This window comes from Penaeus monodon, chromosome 6 (genome assembly GCF_015228065.2).
Source record: "Penaeus monodon isolate SGIC_2016 chromosome 6, NSTDA_Pmon_1, whole genome shotgun sequence".
In the NCBI taxonomy this organism is placed as follows: Eukaryota; Metazoa; Arthropoda; class Malacostraca; order Decapoda; family Penaeidae; genus Penaeus; species Penaeus monodon.
The window spans coordinates 2,232,992-2,255,274 of NC_051391.1; the positions used below are offsets into that span (position 1 = coordinate 2,232,992).

The following is a 22,283-nucleotide window of genomic DNA, read 5'->3' on the forward strand; positions in this document are numbered from 1 at the left end:
GCCCCTCACGCAGCGGCGGCTTCGGCGAAAGTGAGAGAAAGGGAAGCCCGATGATAGAGGGGAATGGCTGGGAATTGAGAACAAGAGAGAGGCTGCCATTTGGAACCGGGAGTCAGATGAAGATAAAGAGGTGTGAGAGGGAAGGAGGGGGGAAGGGGGAGGAGGAGGGTGCGGGGGGGACTTTAAGAAAATAAATGGAATAGATTAGATTTTTATATATATATATATATATATATTATATATATATATATATATAATATAATATAATATAATATAATGGGGACAAATTATGAATTCGATTTCTGTGGCGGGGATAAAATGTTGCACTACTCGAACGCGTCTCTGCACTCCACTCCCTTCTCTTCTCCTTCATCCATCCTTACCTCATTTCCCTCCTCTCCCTCCTTCCTCTCCTCTCCTCCCCTTCTTCCTCCCCCTCCTTTCCTTGTTTCCTCTCACCCTCTCCTCCCTCGTTTTCTCCCTGCCTCCCTTTCCCTCCCTCCCTCTACCTCTCTCTCTCTCTCCCTCCCTTCCCCTCCCCTCCCCTCCCCTCCCCTCTCTCTCCCTCTCCCTCCTCTACCTCTCCCTTCCCTCCTTCCCTCTCCTCCCTCTCCCTCCTTCCCCTTCTTCTCCCTTCATTCTCCTCCTCTTAACCTCTCTTCCCTCCTTCCTCTGCTCTCTGTACCTTCTCTCTCTTATCGCCGTCTTTTTTCCCCTCTCCTTTTTTTCTCCTCCTCTTTCGTCTCTTTTCCTCCCCTTCGTTCGCACGTTCGATTTCTCTTTCTGCCTTCTCTCCTCTTGCTTCTCCTGTCGCCTCTGCGTCTTTCTCTTCTTTTCTCTTCTCTCTCTCTTGCTCGCCCTTTCCCTTCCTTTCTCCCCCCCCTCTTTCGTCCTTCCTCCTCCTCTTGCCTCTCCCCTCTCCTCTTGCCTCTCCCCTCTACCTCTTTGCCTCTCTCCTCTCCTCTTGCCTCTTTCCCCTCTCCTCTTGCCTCTCCCCTCTCCTCTTGCCCTCTCCCCTCTCTCCCCTCTTGCCCTCTCCCCTCTCCTCTTGCCCTCTCCCCCTCTCCTCCTCCTCTTGCCCTCTCCCCTCTCCTCTTGCCCTCTCCCCTCTCATCCTCCTCTTGCCCTCTCCCCTCTCCTCCTCTCCTCTTGCTCTCTCCCTTCTCTTCTTGCCCTTTCCCCTCTCCTCTCTCCCCTTTTCTGCGGCCGGAAACGTCGGCCATATAACCCGCCGCCGCAGAGATCTCCCCCCCCCTCCGGCTCCCTACCCCCCCTTCTCCCCCCTGCCCCTTATCTGATACCTACGTGATCCCACATGGCGCGGCCCTGCTTATTCTGCTGCTTATTCTCTCCTCCCTTTTTGAGTCCCTTCCCCGTGTTTGCGCTTTCGCTGTTCCTCTGCTCCCCTTCATTATCTGTTCTCTCTCTCCTCTCTTCTCTCTTCGCTCTTGTCTCTTCGCTTTGCTGTCTGGTCTCTTCTGTCTATCTTCTATCGTCTGTCTTCTTTCTTCTCTCTCCTCTCTTCTTTTTCTCTCTTCATCGAGCCTCTTTCTCCCTTCTCTTCTCACTTCTCTCTTCTCCCGTCACCCTTCTCCCTTCTCCCCCGCCCTCTCCCTTCTCCCTTCTCCCCCGCCCTCTCCCTTCCACTCCTCTCTCCTCACTTCTCACTTCCCCCCCCTCTCCACTCTTGTCTCTTCTCGCCCCCCCTCCCTTCCACTCCTCTCTCCTCACTTCTCACTTCCCCCCCTCTCTCCTCTCTTGTCTCTTCTCGCCCCCCCTCCCTTCCACTCCTCTCTCCTCACTTCTCACTTCCCCCCCTCTCTCCTCTCTTGTCTCTTCTCGCCCCCCCCCCTCCCTTCCACTCCTCAAGGGCTGGAGTCTCCCTACGTAGGGTCTTGGGGGTCAACTCAGCGGAATGGAAGCCGACGAATGTTTATGTTTGGGCTTCCAGTATTCCCTCGCCTCTTCCTGCCTTCAACCTTCCTTTTCCCCATTCCCTATCCACCTGCCTTCCTCTTCCTTGTTCCCTCTTACCTCCCAATTCCCCATTTCCTACCCTCTCCCCTTCCTATTCCTTGTTCCCTCTTACCTCCCAATTCCCCATTTCCTACCCCATTACATTCCTATTTCCAATTTCCTATCCTCTTACCTTCCTATTCCTTATTTCCCTCTTACCTTCTAATTAGCTGTTTCCTACCCTCCTGCCTTCCTATTTCCAATTTCCTACCCTTCTACCCTCTTTTTCCCTTCCCTCCTACCCTTTTACCCTCTATCCTTCACCCTCTTATTCCCTATCCCTTACGTTCCGTCCTTTACCCTCCTATTCTTTACCCTATACCCCCTTCATTTTTTTTTATTCTCTCTCTCGTTCTCTTCCCCGTTTCTCTCTCTTTTTTTCATCCCCTTCAGTTTTCTGTTTTCTCTTTTGCTCTATATCTCTCTCTTCCACCCGTTAATTTAGTTCCTGTATTTCTTGTTCTCGAACCGGGAAGTGAATAAACGCGTGAATGCATGAATGAATGAATGAATGAAAGATTGAAAGAACGGGTGATTGAATGAATGAATGATCGGGTGAACGAATGAGAGAATGGATGAATGAATGAAAGATTGAAAGAACGGGTGATTGAATGAATGAATGATCGGGTGAACGAATGAAAGAATGGATGAATGAATGTGACGTTTCTGATAAAGAGCGTTAAACGCAGTCGACAGGCGCAGCGTGACCGTCGCCCCGCCCGGTCAGCTGCTCCTCAGGAACATCACCTTTACGGGTCGTCGGTGGGCGGGTGGGTGGGTGTGGGCGGGTCGGTCGCTGGGCGTGGGTGGGGTGCGAGAGCAGGAAAGAGGAGGTCGGAGGTGGGGGAGGGGGACGGGGGACAGGGAAGGGGTGGGGGGTGGAGGGTTGAGGGGGAGGAGGGAGAGAAGGAGAGGTGGGTGGGGAGGAGGAAGAAACAGATTGAGAAAAGAAAGAAGAAAAAAGAGTACGAGGAGGAGAAATGGATACGAGGAGAAAGGAGAGTGGGATTGGAGAGGAGGGGTTACGAAAGGAGGAAGTGAATGAAGAAGAGAGGAAGAGGAGGAAAACAAAAGAGGTGGGAGTGGGTGGAGGAAGCGAGTGCGGATATTGTGTTGGCGGCGGTAGGCGTCCGGGGAGGGAAAGAGAGGGAGAGGGAGAGAGAGAGAGAAAAGTGAAAAGGGAAAAGGGCGAGGGTAGAGAGAGGAGGGGTGGGGGGAGGAGGGAGAGGGAAAGTGAAAGAGAGGCGGAAGAGGGGAGTGAAAGAGATGGGGAAAGGGGAGGGAAAGGGAAAGAGAAGGGGGAAGAGGAGAGAGAGAAAGCGAAGGAAGAGAGGGGAGAGAGAAAGCGAAGGAAGAGAGGGGGGAGAGGAAGAGAGGAAGGAGCAAAGAGAGTGCAAAATTAAGAAAAAAAAAAGACAGGTAGAGATGGAAACAGAACAAGGATGCCAGAGAGAATGAAGGAGGAGGAGAAAGAGGAAAGAATTTTGTAGATATGAGAGCTTGAAGACAAGTAGAGTGGCAAGCAAGGGTGCCGGGCGGGGGTGTTGCTTGCCTGCTTGAGCTGCTAAGGCCGACGGGGGGGGGGGGGCAAGACAGGCGAAGGGAGCACGAGAGAGAGAGAGAGAGAGAGAGAGAGAGAGAGAGAGAGAGAGAGAGAGAGAGAGAGAGAGAGAGAGAGAGAGAGAGAGAGAGAGAGAGAGAATGGGATAATTAAGTCTGTAAATAAATGGGTGGATGGACTGATAGAGAAAGAAAGAGATGGAAAAGTAAGTAGGTAAATAAGTGAGTGGATAGACGGACAAAGAAAGAAAGAAAGAGAGTGAAAAGGGAAGTGTATGCGTTAATGTGAGTGTGAAGAGAAAAGGAGAAGAAGCGGAAAGGGGGAAGAAGGAAATGAGGAAAGAAAGGGGGAAGTAGGGAGTGGGGGGGTGAATAAGGGGTGCAGAAAATGCTGAGAAAACAGAGTGCCGACAAAGAGATGGATGTGGGAAGGCGCAGAGGGGAGGCGGGGGGTGGGGGCGGGGTCAGAGAGAGATGGGATGGGGGTGGGGGCGGGGTCAGAGAGAGAGAGGGTGAGGGCGGGGTCAGAGAGAGGGGGGGAGGCGTCGATGGGGTGGGGGTGGGGGCGGGGTCAGAGAGAGAGGGGAATGTGGGGGGGGGTCGTCGAGGGGAGGGGTCAGAGAGAGGGGTATGTGGGGGGGGGCGTCGAGGAAAAGGTTATGACGTAAAGAAGAACATTTCTGTGACGTATTATATGCATATATAGGAAAGTAAGGGAACAGCGAGTAGGAGAGATATGAGATGAACGGAGAAAAGGAGGTAAGAAGGAAGGATAAAAAGAAGAGGGAGAGAGAGAAGGCAAACCGAGAACGAAGGAAGGAGAGAGAGATAGAAAGCAAACCGAGGACGAAGGAAGGATAAAAGGAAGAGAGAGAGAGAGAGAGAGAGAGAGAGAGAGAGAGAGAGAGAGAGAGAGAGAAACCGAGGACGAAGGAAGGATAAAAAGGAAGAGAGCGAGGAACGAGAATAATTGAGTGATAAGCACGAATACTCGGAATGGATGGAGGAGGAAAGGAAAGCTAATGGAGGGAGGGAGGGAGGGAGAGGGAGAGGAGGAGAGTGGGGAGGGAGGATGGATGGGTGAATGGTGGATGGATGGAGGGAGGGAGGGGGGAGGAGGGAGGGAGGGAGGGAGATAACGCGTAAATACTGCGAGGAGAAGGAAATGAGGTGATGAAGGGGTTATAAGGAGGGGAAGGGAAAAGAGGAGGGGAAGGGAAAAGAGGAGGGGCAGGGGAGAGAGGGAAGGAGAATGGGGTGGGGAGGGGAGGGGGCAAGGGAGAGGAGAGGAAAGGGGAGTTAAGGATAGAAGGGAAGAGAGGGGGGGGATAGAGGAGTGGGAGGGGTGAAAGAGGATGAGAGGAGAGAGAGGAGAGAGAGGAGGGGAGGGGGGATCAGAAGAAGGGGTGGGGGCGTGGACACGATGACCAAGCATAATGTATCTCGGATTGATCGCTGGCAAAGTTTCCTCGCGCGCGGCTCTTAACCTGGCTCTTTGTCAAAGCTTTTTATTTTATTTTTTTGTTTTTTTAAAGGTATTGATTCCTCTTTCGATACGACGACGTTTGGCGACGACACCCCCACCCCCGTTTTGCTCTCCTTCTCTTCTCCCTCTCTACCTCCTCTTCTCTCTTTTCTCTCCTCTCCTCTCCTCTCTTCCCCTCCCTCTTCTCTCTTTTCCTCTCCCCTCCCTTCCCCTTCTCTCCCCTCTTACGAAGATGAAGGTATGGAGATGAGGGAGGAGGAGGAAAACGGCTCAGAAAGGGGTAGGGGAAGGCGGAAGAAGGGGGGTGGGGAAAGGGAAAAGGAAAGGGTAAAGGGAAAGCGGAGATGGGAGGGGGGGGGGAGTTGAAAAGGGGAGAGGGGGGAGGGGGAGGCAGGATAATTTGCACTCGCTCTGCCCGAGCCCATTGCCCTGCGGCCTGTGGGTGACCGAGGGCCTGCCTTGCTTGGCCGCCGTCGCCAGGCCTCGGTGTTGTGGCCAGAGTTCGTAATTGTGTTTTTTTCTCAAGGGCAAAGTAGTTGAGGCCTTCGCTATGGCTTTATGTGCTTACGTACATGCACAGGTACGGACGCACACGAACAAAAACACATATGCGCGCGCACACACACGCACACACACACACACACACACACACACACATACACACACATACACACACACACATACACACACATACACACACATACACACATATACACACTCACACACACACATACACACATACACATACACACAACGTACATGTATTACCATGTATATTCGTGCACTTACATTTTGTGCTTGGTTGTTTGACACTTTTAATTAAGTCGTATAGTTACATGTTTATTTTCTTTAGACGATTTTTTTTTTTTTTTTTTTTTTTTTTTTTTTTTTTTTTTTTTTTTTTTTTTTTTGTTTTCCCCCCCCCCCCCCCCCCTTTGTCGATTTACGAAATGCCTCGCCAGAAGACCCGACGGAGGCAGCAGAGGTCCGACTCATGATTCCTGTAAGGCGCTTTTGCCTCCACTCCCCCCCCCCCCCCTCCGTCCCCGCTTTTTGCCTCCGCTGCCTCCCCTCCTCCCCCCGCTTTTGACACGCGAGGAAGGTGTGGGGAGGGTCTGGCGAGGAGAGGGGGAAAGCCAGGGAGGTAGGGGAGGCGACCCTGCGTGTGACATGGTTTGGGTCGGGTTTGTGCTTGGGGGGGGGATGGGTCCTCTCTCTCTATCTATCTATCTATCTATCTATATCTATCTATCTATCTCTATCTCTCTCTTTCTCTTTCTTTCTCTCTCTCTTTCTCTTTCTTTCTCTTTCTCTTTCTCTTTCTTTCTCTCTCCCTATGTCTCTTCTCCCCTCCCCCTCCTTCAGTTTCCCTCCTTCTGTGCCTCCCCCAGTCTTCTCCAATAGCCCCGCCCCCTTTCCCATGAGTACTGTAATACACCAGGATAGGCTTCCTCCGCTAGCCAGTTATTGCCGTGTTTCCCCGTCTTGTTGGCAGGGTCACTGTGCGAAAGTAGTGGGAAGAGGGGAGAAGGTGGAGGAGGAAGAAAGAGAAGTAGGAAAAAGAAAGGGGGGAAAGGAAAATGGAAAAGGAAAAAAGAAGAAAAAGAAAATTTTAGAAAATGGAAATGAAATAGGGGAAAGGAAAAAAAGAATGAGGAGGAGGAATAAGGAATAGGAAGAAACGAGGAAGGGTGAAATTTGACGAGGGTGGCAACCCACAACGACCTGGGACAAAAGTGTCTGCAATCAATAGTGGCATAATAAAGTGGTTCCTCCCCCTCACTTACCTGCCCTCCCCACTTCCGCCATCTCCCCTCTTTATCCTCCTCCCCTATCCCTCCTTTTGCTTCTCCTCTTTCTCCTCCTCTTTCGCAGACATCCCGAGTTTTACGGCGATCCAGCCCGTCACCGTTCGCACTTGCCACGAGGATCGAAAAATTATGCAGTGAAAGTTGACGAGTTGAGACGCATTTCTTACCAGACGTCCTGGCGGTGTATGTGAACGACGGCGAATTCTTAGCAGTCCTCCTCGCCGTGTATGTGAACGATCTGGGTGGCGGTTCTGCGTCTTGATGAAGTCCTAAGTCAACACGTGTGGCGGGGGAGCTCAGCGTCTGCCGGTCCCGGGGAATGACCCCCTCCGTATGGGAGATGTCATCTGATCAAACATTGGAGACTCGGGGACTGTGAGATGATGATGACCTGAGCAGGAAGCGGGCACAGGGAAGACTGCCGATGGAATTCGCGCTGAACAAATTTGTACTTGGAACAGCGAAGGGAACAACCGGAGAACAGGGTCATATAGCGATGGCCTTTTCGCTATGTCGTGTCTTCGTGGTTCTTTGATATCGTGGAGGAGGAGAAAGTATAGCGAAAAGGTCTTCTTCGGTTTATTCGTGTGTTCTCCCGTTAGTCTCTCCGTTGTTTTGTTTACACACGCGACACGTAATAATACCCGGAGAAAAAGAGGTAGATTTTTGGTAAGTCTAAACGTCCCTGTGGGAGTTAAGATTACCACGTGGTCGTCGTCGTCGCCTTCGTCTTCGTGGACTAAAGAGGAATGCCTGAGTTACGTATGTCGTTGCGTGGTCCGGCTCTGGAGATTCCAAAGGACACAGATTTAAAACTTGGGTGGAATAGTAGGTCCTTCACACTTTTAACGACTAAGTGAATGATGATAATATAGTATAAGATATTCTTACACTCGTATGATAACATATAGAGAGAACAGCAGAAGAATCCTTGAAGAAGGTCCCAAAGGAAAATTAAACAAATATACTGGAGAAGTTCGATGATTAATAAATGTTTGGCATATAAATCGATTTGAGCCAATTGGATAAAGGGATACCTATCAGTGTGGCAGGTTTCGGTTGCCTTGTAGTTTATGCTTCATTTATATATATATATATATATATATATATATATATATATATATATATATATATATATATATATATATATATATATATATATACTGTTTTAGTTTTATATATATATATTTTTTCCATTCATTCCTTCTTCATTATTGGTTTGGTTTGATTATCTGTTTTCTCTTTGTCTTGCTTATATTGTGTTTCGTGGTTTAATTTCATTGGTATTTATGAACCGTATTTGGTGTCATTTTCAAGAAATATAGAAATTAAGGTATTTTTTTGTATACTTATTTCATTATCTACAGAATGTTAACGGTAGGAAACTTGTATTTTTTTATTCATCTGTTCCGGGAATGGTTTGCATAGATTGAGGTAAAGGGGAACGGACAAAGAATGTGGGTAATTCCTAAAATAGGTTGGGGTGAAACTTAGATAAATTGAGATACAGGGAAAACGGGAAAAAAAATATATATATGGAGTGGGGGGGGGCGAACCGAGGATGAGATAATGCCACCAAATAGGTCTGAACGGAACTCACGAGCTTAACCAAAGATGCAACTGAAATAATCCCGAAAATAGGTTGGGGCGAAGGATAGATAAATAGAGAGAGAGGAGAATAGAGGGGAATGGACGAATCCCCGTGCGCTTGCCTGCCTGCTTGCCTGCGTGCGTGCTTGCTTGCTTGCCTGTCCCTCGCTCTGAAGGGCCGAGCTTGCAACACCATCCAGTCGCACTTCAGATTCAGGGATCACGTGGGATTATGGACTTTCCTCTCTCTCTCTCTCTCTCTCTCTCTCTCTCTCTCTCTCTCTCTCTCTCTCTCTCTCTCTCTCTCTCTCTCTCTCTCTCTCTCTCTCTCTCTCTCTCTCTTCTTCTCTCTCTCCTCTCTTCTCTCTCTCTCTCTCTCTCTCTCCTCTTCTCTCTCCTCTCTCTCCTCTCTCTCTCTCCTCTCTGTCCTCTTCTCTCTCCTCTCTCTTCCCTCCACCTCCTCCTCCTCCTCTCTCTCTCTCCTCTCTCTCTCTCTCCTCTCTCTCTCCCTCTCCTCTCCCTCTCTCCTCCTCGTCTCTCCCCCTCTCTCTCTCTCTCTCTCTCCTCTCTCTTCTCTCCTCTCCTCTCTCTCTCTCTGTCCTTCTCTCCTCTCCTCTCTCTCTCTCTCTCTCTCGCTCTCTCTCCCTCCCCCCTCCCTCCCTCCCTCCTCCTTCCCTCCCTTCCTTCCCTCCCTCCCTCCTCCTTCCCTCCCCTTCCCTCCCTATCTCTCTCTCTCTCTCTCTCTCCTCTCTTCTCCTCTCTCTCTCCTCTCTCTCTCTCTCTCTCTCTCTCCTTCTCTCTCTCTCTCTCTCTCTCTCTCTCCTCTCTCTCCTCTTTCGTTCGTTCCATCGTCCTTTCTCCCCCCTCTTGGAGCAAGAGAACGGGATGTTTAGCCGAGGGGTTATCGGGGGAAAATTAAAGAAGTCGCACTGCCCCCGGGGCCCCCGCTGCTGCAAATTTCCATTACAGTTCTAATTGCTTGCTCTTGATAGGGTTATATTATATATATATATTTAATTATATATATATTATATTATATATATATATATATTTTTTGTGTTTGTGTGTGTGTGTGTGTGTGTGTGTGTGTGTGTGTGTGTGTGTGTGTGTGTGTGTGTGTGTGTGTGTGTGTGTGTGTGTGTGTGTGTGTGTGTATGTATGTGTGTGTGTGTGTGTGTGTGTGTGTGTGTGTGTGTGTGTGTGTGTGTGTGTGTTCGTGTTCTTGCGGTATGCCAAACAGACCGCACGGAGTTCCTCAACCACCGCTATACCTGTAGCTCCCAGGTAAAGCGGAAGTAATCAGCGTGCGTTGCTTGGGCCGCTGCCGGTTTGTTAAGCAGATGGGTTGGTCACTGCCTTTAGCGGGAGGGGGGAAGGGGGTCATTCTGTGCTTTGTTTACATTGATATCGGTACGAGAGGGAGGGGGAGGATGGGAAGGAGTGAGGAGAGGGGAGGGAGGGAGAGGGAAGGAGGAGAAAGAAGGAGAGGGAGAGGGAAGGAGGGGGAGAGGAAAGGAAATAAGTAAGCAAGTGGAAAAGGAGAAGGAATGAGAGTGGATGAGAAAATATTCAGCAGTCCAAAACGCCGTTTCTCTCGACTGTTTACTCTTCACCCACGCACCCCTTCCCTCCTCCCCCTCCCTAACTTCATCTCCCTTCTCCCTTCCTCCCCCTCTCCCCTCCTACCCCCTTCCCCCCCTACATCACCCCCCCTTCCCCCTACATCACCCCCCCTTCCCCCTACATCACCCCCCTTCCCCCCCTAGCAGCTTGTCTCGAGTGGGTGAGACGGCGGCCGCTTCGGGAAACTCTCTTCATTACGGTGGCCTCGTTGTGCTCGCATCGGCTTCTGTTTGAATGCAAGACGAGAGGTTACGCCTTGTTTTTCTCCGTATGTACACGTGTAGTGGTGTGCGTGTTTGTGCGTGTTTGTGTGTGTGTGTATGTATGTATGTATGTATGTATGTATGTATAAGGCATGCACGTGCATGCGATGTGGAAAAAAGTGTGTATATAATGTAATCACTGTCGCTGCTGGAAATGCATTTAGGTCGCTGCCGAGAAGAAAATTCGCGTCAGAAATCCCCCGCGCGGAATCTTCTCGAGGCGAAAAGGCTTTTATCTCGTCGTTTCCCGGGCCGGTTAAGGGGACGCGCCTCGGCTGACGGATGGCGACGCCCAGGCAGATGAGCTCGCGGGGGGGAGAGGGCACGCACGCACGCACGCTGTGTAGAATATTCATGTGGGTATGTAGATATACACCTTTAGATACAAATAAGAGTATACTGCATGTATATATACATACATATATACACATATACATGCACACACAGTTGGGTTTGTATGTGTATATATATAATTTTATGTCTATGCACTTACAAATACACATCCTTACATGCATATATGTACAGAATATGAAGGAAAGATTTTTTTTTCATTACTTTATATTACATTACATTACATTTCATTTATTTTTCGTCACTTTTTTACATTATTATTATTTTTTTTACATTACATTTTTGTGCATTATATTACATTACTTTTTTACATTACATATTGTTTACATTACATTATTTTTATATTACATTACATTGCATTATATCCATTGATCGTGGAAACAGGACACGCCCCTTGCTGCAAGTTGCTGTCGGCGACGTAAAATGTGCGTTGCTCTCGGCCAAGCATCCGAAAGCAGTGACGTCATTCGGGAGTCGTTTAGTGAACGAGTTTCTGCTTTATGTGTATTTGTAAAGATTTATTATTGTTTGTTAGAGTTTGTATTTTCTGTGTTCTTGTTGTTAAATATATTTTTTTCTTTGTGGTTTGTTTGTTGTTGTTTTTTCTTTTCTTTTTTTTTCTTTTTTTTATTTTGTTGTTTTTATTGTAATTTTTTTTGTGTGTTCTGTTCATGATAGTTTTTTTTTTTTCGTTTTTCCTTGTTTATGTTTTTCTCCTTTGTTTTGTTTCTTTTTTATTGATTTTATTAGTTTTTTTTACTTATATTTTATCTTTTCTTTTCTTCATTATTTCACCTTTTCTTGTCTTATTTCTTCACTCCCCCCCCCCCACACTGGCACCAAAGCTTTGTCTCAATACCTGTTGTTGTTGTTTTGTTCCTTGTTTGCTTTTGCGTTCACTTTTCCTCTTTTCTTTTATTTATATTTCCGTTTTCCTTTTTTTTTTCTTATTTCTCGCCTGTCGTTCGCTCTCTCTCCGTCCGTTCATTCAGCCATCCTTCCATCTGTCCTTCCATCCATTCATTCTTCCCGGTGGATCTTCTCTAGTTCTGCATCCCCTTCCTTTTCCGTGTTCTTCCATTTTCTTCTCTTTTTTCTCCACCTCCCTTTCCTCCTCCTCCTCTCCTCCTCCTCCTCCTCCTCCTCCTCCTCCTCCTCCTCCTCCTCCTCCTCCACTTCCTCTTCCTTTTCACCCCACCTCTTCTTGTTCTTGTTGTTGTTGTTCTTCTTCTTCTTACTCCTCTTCCTCTTCCTCTTTCTCTTAATCCTAATCCCCATCCTAATCCTCTTCCTTCTCCTTTTCTTTCTTCTTCCCCTCTTCCTTCGTCTCCTTCCCCTCTATTCTTCTCCTCCTCCTCTTCCTCCTCTTTCATCATCATAAACAACATTCTCGTAATCTTTCACTTCCCTTGCGTTTCCTCCTCCTCCTTTTTTTCCTCCTTATCCTCGCTTTCTCTCCTCCTGCCTTTCCTCCTCCTCCTCCTCTTCCTCCTTATTCTCGCGTTCTCTCACTTCACCTTGCCTTTCTTCCTTATTTTCCTTTCCCCTTCTTTTCCTCCTTAATCTCGCGTTCTCTCTCTCCCCTCATTGACTTTCCTCCTCCTCCTCCTCCTCTTTCTTTTCTTCCTCCTTATTCTCGCGTTCTCTCTTCCCCTTGCCTTTCCACTTCCTCTTTATTCTCGCGTTCTCTCTCTCCCCCTGCTTTTCCTCCTCCTCGCGTCCTCTCTCCCCTCTGTCCTCCCGGTGGCTGGTCAATCGATACTCAGCCAGGATAGACGTGTGCCAGCCCATGTTTTCCAGGTGGGATTTTACAACCGACTGTTCTCCTCTCGTGTCCCCTGGGGCGTTTATCTCACGACGGAAGTGCATTCGCCAGCTGTCGTTTTAGTTCGACGGAGGCGGTGCAGGATCTCTCGTAGGATTTTGCCTCCCCGTACAGGCCACGGAAGTCGGATCGGGTCGGTTCGCCGGAGAAAATGCGCGCGCTGGCAACTCGCGGCTGGGAGGTTATGCCGGCGGTCACCAGTAGATTTTTTCTTTTTCTTTTTCTTTTTTTTTCTTTCTTTCTTTTTCTCTTAAAAGTGGGATTTGTCCTTGGTGATAAAAATCGCTTTAGCAATTCATTCTCGATAAGTTCGTGTGTCGTTTATGAGGCCGAGGACGAGGGCCCGCTTGTCTCGTAGCCGAACGAAGGGCCAGGGCGACGGCGGCGTGGAAACCCCTCTCTTCGTGGGGGTATTTGTCCCTTTTCAATTGACAGACAATCGTAGCCAATGTTCCAATCCGGCCATGGGTTTGTGTGCGTGTGTGTGCGCTTTTTGGTTGTAGGAGTTCAGGGCTTTAAAGTCTCTTGCGTTTCCTTTTTTATGAAGCGGTGTGACATACTTCAATCGCCCCCCGAGGTTGTACTGCGAGGGATACGGGCGATAAGCGACGGCGGCAATAAGTCCCAAAACCCCCATAGAATCGCATGTTATTTCTCGGTGCGAGCGAGGGCGCGTGTGTTCGTGCGTGCGTTGCCCCCACTCCCCCTCCCTTCCCCCTGCCGCCCCCTTCCTCCCTCCCCCCCTCCCTCTCCGCGTCCTTCAGCTCTGCCGTCTCTTAGCGTTCAGTCGAGTCAGTGACGGCGGCGGGTGCACGCGAGCGGGTGTGTTGTGGCGCGCCGGATTCGTGGATTACCTTTTTCACAAACGTTATGTCGTGCGGTGTAGGAGGGACCTGTCCTGCCCTGGCGTGTCCTGCCCTGCCTAGTACGTGGAGTGCGCGGCCGCTGGCCCACGGGCACAGGGTAAGACGCCGCTCGGTGTGTGTTGGTGTTCAGTGTTCGGTGAGGAAGAAAGGAAGAAAAAAAAAAGGTGACTGAGGATTCCTGGCTGTGGCGCGGCTGCTGGGAGCGCTGTAGGAGACAGGAGGTGCTAGTGGTGGCGGCAGTGGTGGTGGTGGTGTTGGAGAGGTGGAGGAGCACGAGAGTTTGCGGGAGTGCAGGTGGGAGGTTGGGAGTTGTGAGACGGCAGAATCTCCTCCCCTTCCCCTCCCCCCGTGGTCCCCTGCCCCCTCCCTCCTCCCCCAGGCGGCTCAACCTCCCCCATGGCTCCCCCTTCGGTCCCCTCTGTAGACCTAACAAAGTTCCAAGCTGGGTCCCCAAGCGGCGAGGAGGCGGGGGGCGACGGGAGGAGGAGGAGGATGCAAGATGGAGAGAGAGAGAGAGAGAGAGAGAGAGAGAGAGAGAGAGAGAGAGAGAGAGAGAGAGAGAGAGAGAGAGAGAGAGAGAGAGAGAGAGAGAACGAGAACGAGAACGAGAACGAGAGAAACACAAGAGAACTGCTACGGAAACGCATCCATGGCGTGTGCGTTCGTGTGTGTGTGCGTACGTGCACAATGAAAAACTCATGACGGCATGTGCAGATAGGTCCGTGAATGTGAGTAGGCGCTCGATTGGCATGAAAGGAGTTCACGACGAACTCTGGTGCTTAGCAGGCAGTGGGGCGTGGATAGCTGGATGGATGCAAGGACGGGAGAAGAACCCAGCGCCCGTGTTTACCTCTCCCGAAGCCAGCAGAGGGCGGAGGCGTGCGAGGGCTGTGTGTGTGTGTATGTGTGTGTGGTGGGGGTGGAGGAGGCTGTGTGACGGGAACCCGAAATGTTTACGTAACCTTTGTGCTCCCGCGTGTGCCTGTGTAGCTGGCCGCGGCTGTGTCATCAAGGCAACAAGCCGACAGGGCCTCGGGACACCCCAATACAAGGACTGAGGTGTCTTCCTTTTTCCCCGATATTGATCATAGCAGCTGTGGCTCCTTGGAAGAAAAGTGGCCGAGGGAGAGGGAGATGCTGTGGCGTACGGGAGCAGCGTTGCCCCGTCGCCAAGGGAACCTCTCTCTCTCTCTCTCTCTCTCTCTCTCTCTCTCTCTCTCTCTCTCTCTCTCTCTTCTCTCTCTCTCTCTCGTCCTCCTTACCTTCCTCCGTCTCTCTCTCTCTCCTTTTCCCCTCTCTCTCCTCTCTCCTCTCTCCTCCTCTCTCTCTCTCTTCTCTCTTTTCTCTTTCTTTTACTCTTTCTCTTTCTCTTTCTGTCTCTTTCGTTTACTCTCTCTGTTTCATTTTCTTTCTTTCACTTTCTATTTCTCTCTCTCTTTTTCTCTCTTTTTCTTTCTCTTTCTTTCTCTTTCTGTTCTCTTTCTGCCCCCCCTCTCTCTTTCTCTTTCTCTTTTTCTTTTCTCTCTTTCTATTTCGTTTTCTCACTCGTTTCATTTTCTCTCTTGCTCCTTCAATTTTTCTCCCTCCCTCCCTCCCTCCCTCCCTTTCCCTTCGTCAGCATACTAGGCCAGGGGGCCATGCTGAGGATCAAAGCCCCCGTGACACCGCAACAGTCTCCCGCCGAAGGTCACGTGATAGAAACATCAATCAACGTCACGCCAAGGCTGCTACTTGCAAGCGGCGCATATCTTGCATGCCTTCCAGGGCCGCCACAGCGATGCGAGGTGGTGGTGGTGGTAGGGGCGGAGGGATGGGGGAGGGGTTTCTTGGGAGGGAGGAGGGGTGGAGGATAGGTGAGGAGGAGGGGAGAGGGGAGGAGGGGGGGAGAACGGCAGGCCATGAGTGCATTTCTACTATTGAGAAGCTATTGAGTCGATTTTCACCTGCCTTGTTACGGTCTATCTATCTGCCTTTTACTGTCTTGGCTTCGTGGTGTCTTGTGTGTGGGTCTGTCGGTGTCGTTTCTGGGGCGGGGATTATTTTGATGGATGGGGAGGAGGAGGGGGAGGGGGGTGTTAAGTTCGTTTGTTTTGTTTTGTTTTCTAATTTAAAGGACAAGAGATCGGTTTGGAATCGACGTGGAAGGACTACTGGACGTCGTGAATTTTATTTTATTTTATTTTTTAATTTTTTTATTTTATTTTATTTTATTTTTTCGATCTAATCATCTTCCGATATTTTAGTGGAATTATATTTGCTATCTTCCGTTCTCTCCCCACGTGTTTCGTCCTCCCATCCGTCCATCCCTCCTTTCTCCCTGCTTTCGTCACCTCTCACTTCCAGCTGGGTTGTCGTAGTCTCAGTGACCTCCCCCCCCCCCCTGCCACCCGTTCTCCTCCTTTGTTTCCCCCTTTGTCCCCTCTCCGTCCTTCCTCCTCCTCCTCGTCTTCGCCCTTCCTACTCACTGTCTTCGCCTTCCCTCCTTCTCCTCCTACTTCCCCCTCCTTCCCCCTTCTTCCTCCTCCCTTCCTCCTCCTCCTCTTCCTCCTCTCTTCCTCCCTTCCCCTCCTCCTCCCTCCCTCCTTCCCTCCCTCCTCCCTCCCTCCCTCCCTCCCTCCTTCCCTCCTTCCTCCTCCCTCGTCCTTTCTCTCTCTCGTCTTCCCTCGTCCTCCTCTCGTCACGACCTGAAACTTAGTAAAACCCTTTTTCTCAGCGTAAATGCTGCTTAATGGGACTGGTGTGGAGATGGAGGAGGAGGAGAAGAGAAGAGGAAGAAAGAAACGCGGAGGAAATAGTGGAGAGAGAGAGTTAAAAGAGTAAGAAACAGTCCTTTGAGAAGGAAACGGAGGTGTAAAGAAAAAAAGAAAAGAAGAAGAAGAATAAAGGTGAGGGAAGAGGAGCGGGAGTAAGGAGTCGATTTCCTCTCCCCCCCCTGCCCCCCCCCCCACCAGTCAGTGAGGCGGGAGCAAATTTTCTCGCTGGGAAAAAATGCGGAGATGGAGTAGCATCGCCTCCCTCCCTTCCTCCCTCCATCCCCTTCCTATTTTTCCTCTTCCCCCCTTCTTCCTCCTCTTCCCCCCTTCCTCCTCCTCTTCCCCCCTTCCTCCTCCTCTTCCCCCCTTCTTCCTCCTCTTCCCCCCTTCTTCCTCCTCTTCCCCCCTTCTTCCTCCTCTTCCCCCCTTCTTCCTCCTCTTCCCCCCCTTCTTCCTCCTCTTCCCCCCTTCCTCCTCCTCTTCCCTTCCTATTTCTCCCTCCTTCATTCTTTTCCACGCCCCGCCCCCTCCCTCTTAAATGGATCCTGCGCAGGCCAACTTTGCATTGTAGTTTCGTAGTCGACTTTTCCTACGCCTTTCCCTCCCTCTCTCTCTCCCTCCCTCCCTCCCTCCCTCCCTCCCTCCCCCCCTTCCTTCTCACCTCTACCCTTCCTAATCTACTCCCTTTGGCCTCACTTACCCTCTCCCTGCCTTCCCCTACCTCGTCACTCCAACGCCTCTCCGTTCAACCCCCTTTCTTCCCACCCCCACCCCCACCCCCACCCTCACACTACCCCTTTAACCCTTCTCCTCGCCTTCCAACACCTTCCCCTTCACCTCATCCCCAACAATTCCTTCCTCCCCCTTCCCTCCTCACCCCTTCCCCTTCACCCCTTCCCCCTTCACTCCCCCCTCCCCCTCCCCCTCCCCCGTACCGCCTCCTCTTCTCATGCAACCCCAATGCATCGGCGAAGTCACGTGACTGATTAGCCCCGCGACCTGATACCGGGATATTGTCTCCGGCCGTGATTTCTTTTAGTTTTGTCTCATTTTTCTTATTTCGTTTCTTGTATTTCTTTCTTTCGTCCTTTGTTGTTGTTATTTTTTTTTCTATTTCGTGGTCGCATGTCTTGGGAACGCGTCACGTGTAGCGGCTTTTAATTATGGAGGAGTCGTGTATATGATCCTATGTTCCATGAATGATACCGGCGTTTCGCCTTTGTTTATTGTGGTTTCTTTTGGTTCTTACTTTCTCTCTTTCTTTGTTTCTCTCTCTCTCTCTCTCTCTCCCTCCCTCCCTCTCTCTCTCTCCCTCTCCCCTCTCTCTTCCCCCTCTCTCTCTCCTCTCTCCTCATCTCTCTCTCTCTCTCTCTCCTCTCTCTCTCTCTCTCCTCTCTCTTCTCTCTCTCTCTCTCTCTCTCTCTCCTCTCTCCCCTCTCTCTCTCTCTCTCTCTCTCTCCTCTCTCTCTCTCCATCTCCTCCCCTCTCTCTCTCTCTCTCTCTCTCTCTCTCTCTCTCTCCCTCTCTCTCTCTCCCTCCCCCCTCCCCCCTCCCTCCCTCCCTCCCTCCCTCCCTCCCTCCCTCTCCCGCTCTCTTTCTCTCCCTCTCTCCCTCTCTCCCTCTCTCCCTCCCTCCCCCCCTCCCCATTTCTTTCCTCCATGTAACCCAGCCTATTTTCAGAACTTCGTAAGGCGGTCGCATAAGTGGCCACAATTTCTTATCCACGATTTTTCACAAGAACTTGAGATAATTAAGAGTAGGAGGTTATGCGGAGGCACATGATATTAGAGCTGGAGAACACGAAGGAGGAGGAGGAGGAGGAGGAGGAGGAGGAGGAGGAGGAGGAGGAGGAGGATAGGGAGATGGGGAGGAGGAGGTGGATGGGGAAGGGGGAGGAAGGGGAGGAGGAGGATGGGGAAAGGGGGAGGAAGGGGAGGAGGAGGAGGATGGGAAAAGAGGGAGGAAGGGGAGGAGAAGAAGAGGGTGGGGGAAGGAGATGGGGAAAGGGCGATGGAGGAGAGTGGGAGGGAAGGAGATGGGGAAAGGGCGATGGTGGAGAGTGGGAGAGGGAAGGGATGGAAGAGAGGAGAAGAATGAAGGAGATATGGAGAGGGAAGCAGATGGCGAGAGGGGGAGAGTGAAGGAGAGACATAGAGAAGGTGGGAATGAGGAAGGTGGAGGGAGGTGGAGAAGGAACGGGAAAGGGAAAGTGAAGGAACGAACGAAAGAGAGAGAGGGAGGGAGGGAGAGAGACAGAGACAGAGACAGAGACAGAGAAAAGTAGTGTACTAGTCCCTGCACCAGCACACGTCGACCCGAGGCGGAAGGGCGCAGAGAGACTCCAGCCGCGCGTTGCAATAATCGTATTTAACTGCAATACCTGCGCGCCGAGCCTGTGATTTTCGTTGCTGGCCGATAGATCCGCCACGCGTCGGTCCCGAAGATAACGACGGAAGTAAATGCGAAAAAGCGCGCTCGTTGATAATGGGTATGGCGGGTTATTTATGTGGGGGGTGGGGAGGGGGGAGGGCGAGCATGGGCAGGGGGAGATGGAGGTGTGGTGGGATGTAAGGGGGAGTATTGGGGGGGTAGGTGTGGGGTGAGGAAGGGAGGGAGGGAGTGAGGGAGGGTAAGGGGTGTGGGCTGTGTGTGGAGGGTGTGGGGGAGATAGAGACAGCACACGCCAAGTTGTCACTTCGACACCGTGACGGGACTGGGCGGGTGGGCGTGGGTGCGCTCGAGGCAGTCACGTGCTGGTGGTTGGCTGGTGGGCGGCGCCCTGGGCGGGCGGGCGGGTGGGTGGGTGGGGGTAGGGAGGGAGGGAGGGAGGGAGGGGGAAGCCGAGGTATATTACTGAATTATTTAAAGGGAATTCATATGGTGCCTTTTATTTTGAGTTTTTGTTTGTTTTGTGTTATGATTATTATTATTATTACTATTATTATTATTATTATATTTGTATAAGGAGGGTATGTAACTTATTCTTTCTGTTGGCTTTCCATGACTTTTTTTGTGGTTTTATAGCCACTTGCATATTGCACACGGTTCTATTTTTGTATTAGGGAAAGGAAGGGAGCAACCTTTTTTTAAGGATTAGCGAATGAGAGAGAATATATAAAGCGGCGCCGTAAATACGTTTTCGCGAATCTCGGAGATCTCTCGGATGACATTTCACACGCCTGTCACCGGATAGGCCAGCGGTGTCGAAACAAGCAAACGGAAAGGGGGGGAGGAAGAGGGGGTGGGGGATGGGGATGGGGGGAGGGGAAGGGGTTGAGGGGGGAGGGGGAAGGCAAGAAGAAAGCGAAAGGGATAAAGTTTGAGAAAGGGACGAAGAGAAAATGAGATTCGAGGAAGTGTACGAAGCATTATGAGCCACTTGAGGGGAGGGGGTGCAGGCTTGGTCGGGTTGCGAGGGGAAGGGCGTTCTCAGAAGGCCCAGACGAGGGGGGAGGGGAAGAAGAGGAAGGAGGGTATGAGGGCAATAGGGCATTGGGAAAGAAGGCAAAGGGTATAGGGCACGTGGCAGGGCGAGGGAGGGGGGGAGGGCCGGGGGCGGGAGGGGCATAATGTCAGCTGATGTGTGCTTTGGGGCATCATCGCTTGCTTGAGCTGCCGCTGCGTTGGCACTTGTTCTCCCGCGCGTTCGCTTTTCCCCTCGAGGCCGGTGTGTTGGCGTTGCAGCGTCGTTTTCGGGCGTCCGCTCTCGATGCAGCAGCTTCCGGCGGCCGTGGGAGTTGATCTGCTGTGCGATGGGATGAGTGATGGGATGCGAAGTGCGGTTCGGAAGCGCCGGGTCGGTCGGACGCGCTCGAACGGGGCTGAGTTGCCCTGGCGCCGCGTCCGAGTTTTCCTTTGTTTACACCCGTGACGGAGGCTTCGGAGGGGGTAACGGGGGGGGGGAGGTCGAGGCAGTGACGCAGGTGTCGCTGTGGGAGGGGGGCGGATTTTGGAGGCGATTGCTGGGAAGGGGGGGGGAGGTGAGGCTGCGTCTTTGGAAAAAAGGGGGAGGAGAGGATTACGACGCAGGTAGAAAAAAATGGACCCCTGCGTTAAGGGGGAGGAAGGGGGGGGGGGAGAAAGTGTTGAGGCTGGCTCTTTTTACTTCCTTCCGTTGGTGGCCCCTACTTACGCTCTTAGCAACCGAAACGGCCTAGCAACCCTCGGTCCTGCTGACGCTGTCCCCGTCGTCTTCCTCTTCGCGTGCTGTTCCCCTCACCCCGCCCCTTCTTCCTCTTTCCCTTCCCTCCTATTCTCCCCTTCTCCCCGCCCCCATCATTCCCTCTCCCAACCCTTCTCCCCTCCTCTTCCTCTTCTTCCTCCCCTCTCCTCCCTTCCTCCCTTTCCCTTCCCCTCTCCCTTTCCCTCCCCCATCCCCTTGTCCCTTCCCCCATTCTCCCCTTGTCCCTTCCCCCATTCTCCCCTTGTCCCTCTCCTCTCTCCCCTCCCCTCTCCCGCTCCGCTTTACGTCCCCATATGTCAGCCTGTGTCTCTCGCACCCTGCCTCCACACCGGGAGCGTTTCTGCACAAGAGGTCTTCTTCCGCTTTTCACTTTTTACCGTGACGCATTTTTTCCCCTTTTTTCCATTTTTTTGCTCGAGTAATTTTGCCCGAGTCATTTGCGCGATCCCTGGGCTTTTGGGTTTACTTGGGTCTCTCTCTCTCTCTCTTTCTGTCTCTTTCTCTCTCTCTCTCTCTCTTTCTCTCTTTCTCTCTTCTCTCTCTCTCTCTCTCTCTCTCTCTCTCCCTCTCCCTCTCCCTCTCCCTCTCCCTCTCCCACTCTCCTCTTTATATTGTTCGTATCCTCTTTCCTCGCTTTCTATTGCGTATCTCCTTCCTTCGTTTCATCTCGCTGCCATTTCCGCGGAAAGTAGTAAACGGGTTGATGCGCCATTGTGTCCATCCATCCGTGGAATTAACCCTGCTTTCGCTTTAAATCCTTTCATCCCCCCCCCCCTCCCCTCTCTCTCTCTCTCTCTCTCTCTCTCTCTCTCTCTCTCTCTCTCTCTCTCTCTCTCTCTCTCTCTCTCTCTCTCTCTCTCTCTCTCTCTTCCTCCCTTTCTGCATCTGCCTTATTCCCTCCCTCTCTCCCTCCCTATCTTCCCCCTTTCCCAACCCAAATAAATATATACCTACATATCCACTCTTAGACCCCTCCGTCCTCCTCCCCCTTCCTCGGCCTCCCCCGTGTCCTAATCGTGGATAGGGACAGGTGCGAACTGCCTAACTGCATTTGAGGTCGGGGGAATGTATTGATTTTCCCCGTCTGTGCCTTGGAACTGGGAAGATGATTGTGTCTGCTGATCAAACCCACGGCATGTGTCCACCCACGCGGGACGCCACACGCCAACATAGAGAAAAAAGGCTGAGATAGGGCCAACGTAGGGGAAAAAAATGTATATTAGCTTGAGAAAGTTGTTATCAGACCCGACTCTTATCGCTATCATTTGACCTCGTGGAGTTTCTTTGTTTCAGTTGTCGTTATTTTTCTTCTGTTTTATACGTTACTTGATGTACAAATTCCCTCCACTCGATGCATCGTCGCTGCCACAGGATGTCTCCCCGATTGTACGAGGTATATGCTTCTTCATGTCCTGATTTTCGCTCCCCTGCCTCCCGTCTCCCCGCCCCTTCCTCCCCTTGTTCATTCTCCCAACTTTGCGCCCCTCTCCCCTTTCTCCCCTCCTTCCCTCCCCTCTCCTCTTCCTCCCCTCTCCGCTTCCTCTCCTCCTCTCTCCTCTTCCTCTCCTCCTCTCTCTTCTTCCTCCCCTCCCCTCTTCTTCCCCTCCCCCTTCCTTCCCTCCCCTCTTCCCTCTCCTCTTCCTCCGTGTGCATATCCCTCTTTCGCCCGAAGTCGCGTTCCACTGGAAACGAACGGCCCGAGAGGCAGTTCGAGCGAAGTTCCGAGTGCCCTGGAAGAGCTGTCGCCGGGCACGAGCAGCGCCAGCCAAGCGACAGCAGCGAACACCTCCTTCCGCGCCAGAGTTTAGGGTTTCGTACCTGGTAACCTAGACCTTTACTCTCGCTTGGCGACAGTGAACACCACGCATTGTCATGGTTTGCCTCCTCCTTGGAACTGCTTGGTTGTGTGCTGGTTCGTTTTTTAATCTGGTGCAAGTGTTTTTTATTTCCCCAGTG

General features: G+C 51.4%; 1 protein-coding gene across 6 annotated transcripts in view; it reads left to right on the top strand.

Moving 5' to 3' along the window:
* LOC119574145 (tyrosine-protein phosphatase non-receptor type 9-like) overlaps positions 1-22,283 on the top strand; it is a 194,289-nt gene that overhangs the window by 144,264 nt on the left and 27,742 nt on the right. The window contains exon 1 of one of the 6 annotated variants that reach the window (XM_037921235.1): positions 13,316-13,488. The exons of 4 other annotated variants lie outside the window; for them this stretch is intronic. In XM_037921235.1, coding sequence (XP_037777163.1) covers positions 13,396-13,488 — 93 coding nt within the window. In that variant the 5' untranslated portion in view covers positions 13,316-13,395. Of the gene's footprint in view, positions 1-13,315; positions 13,489-22,283 lie in introns of those variants that run through there. One more of the 6 variants, XM_037921238.1, reaches the window with a different exon arrangement.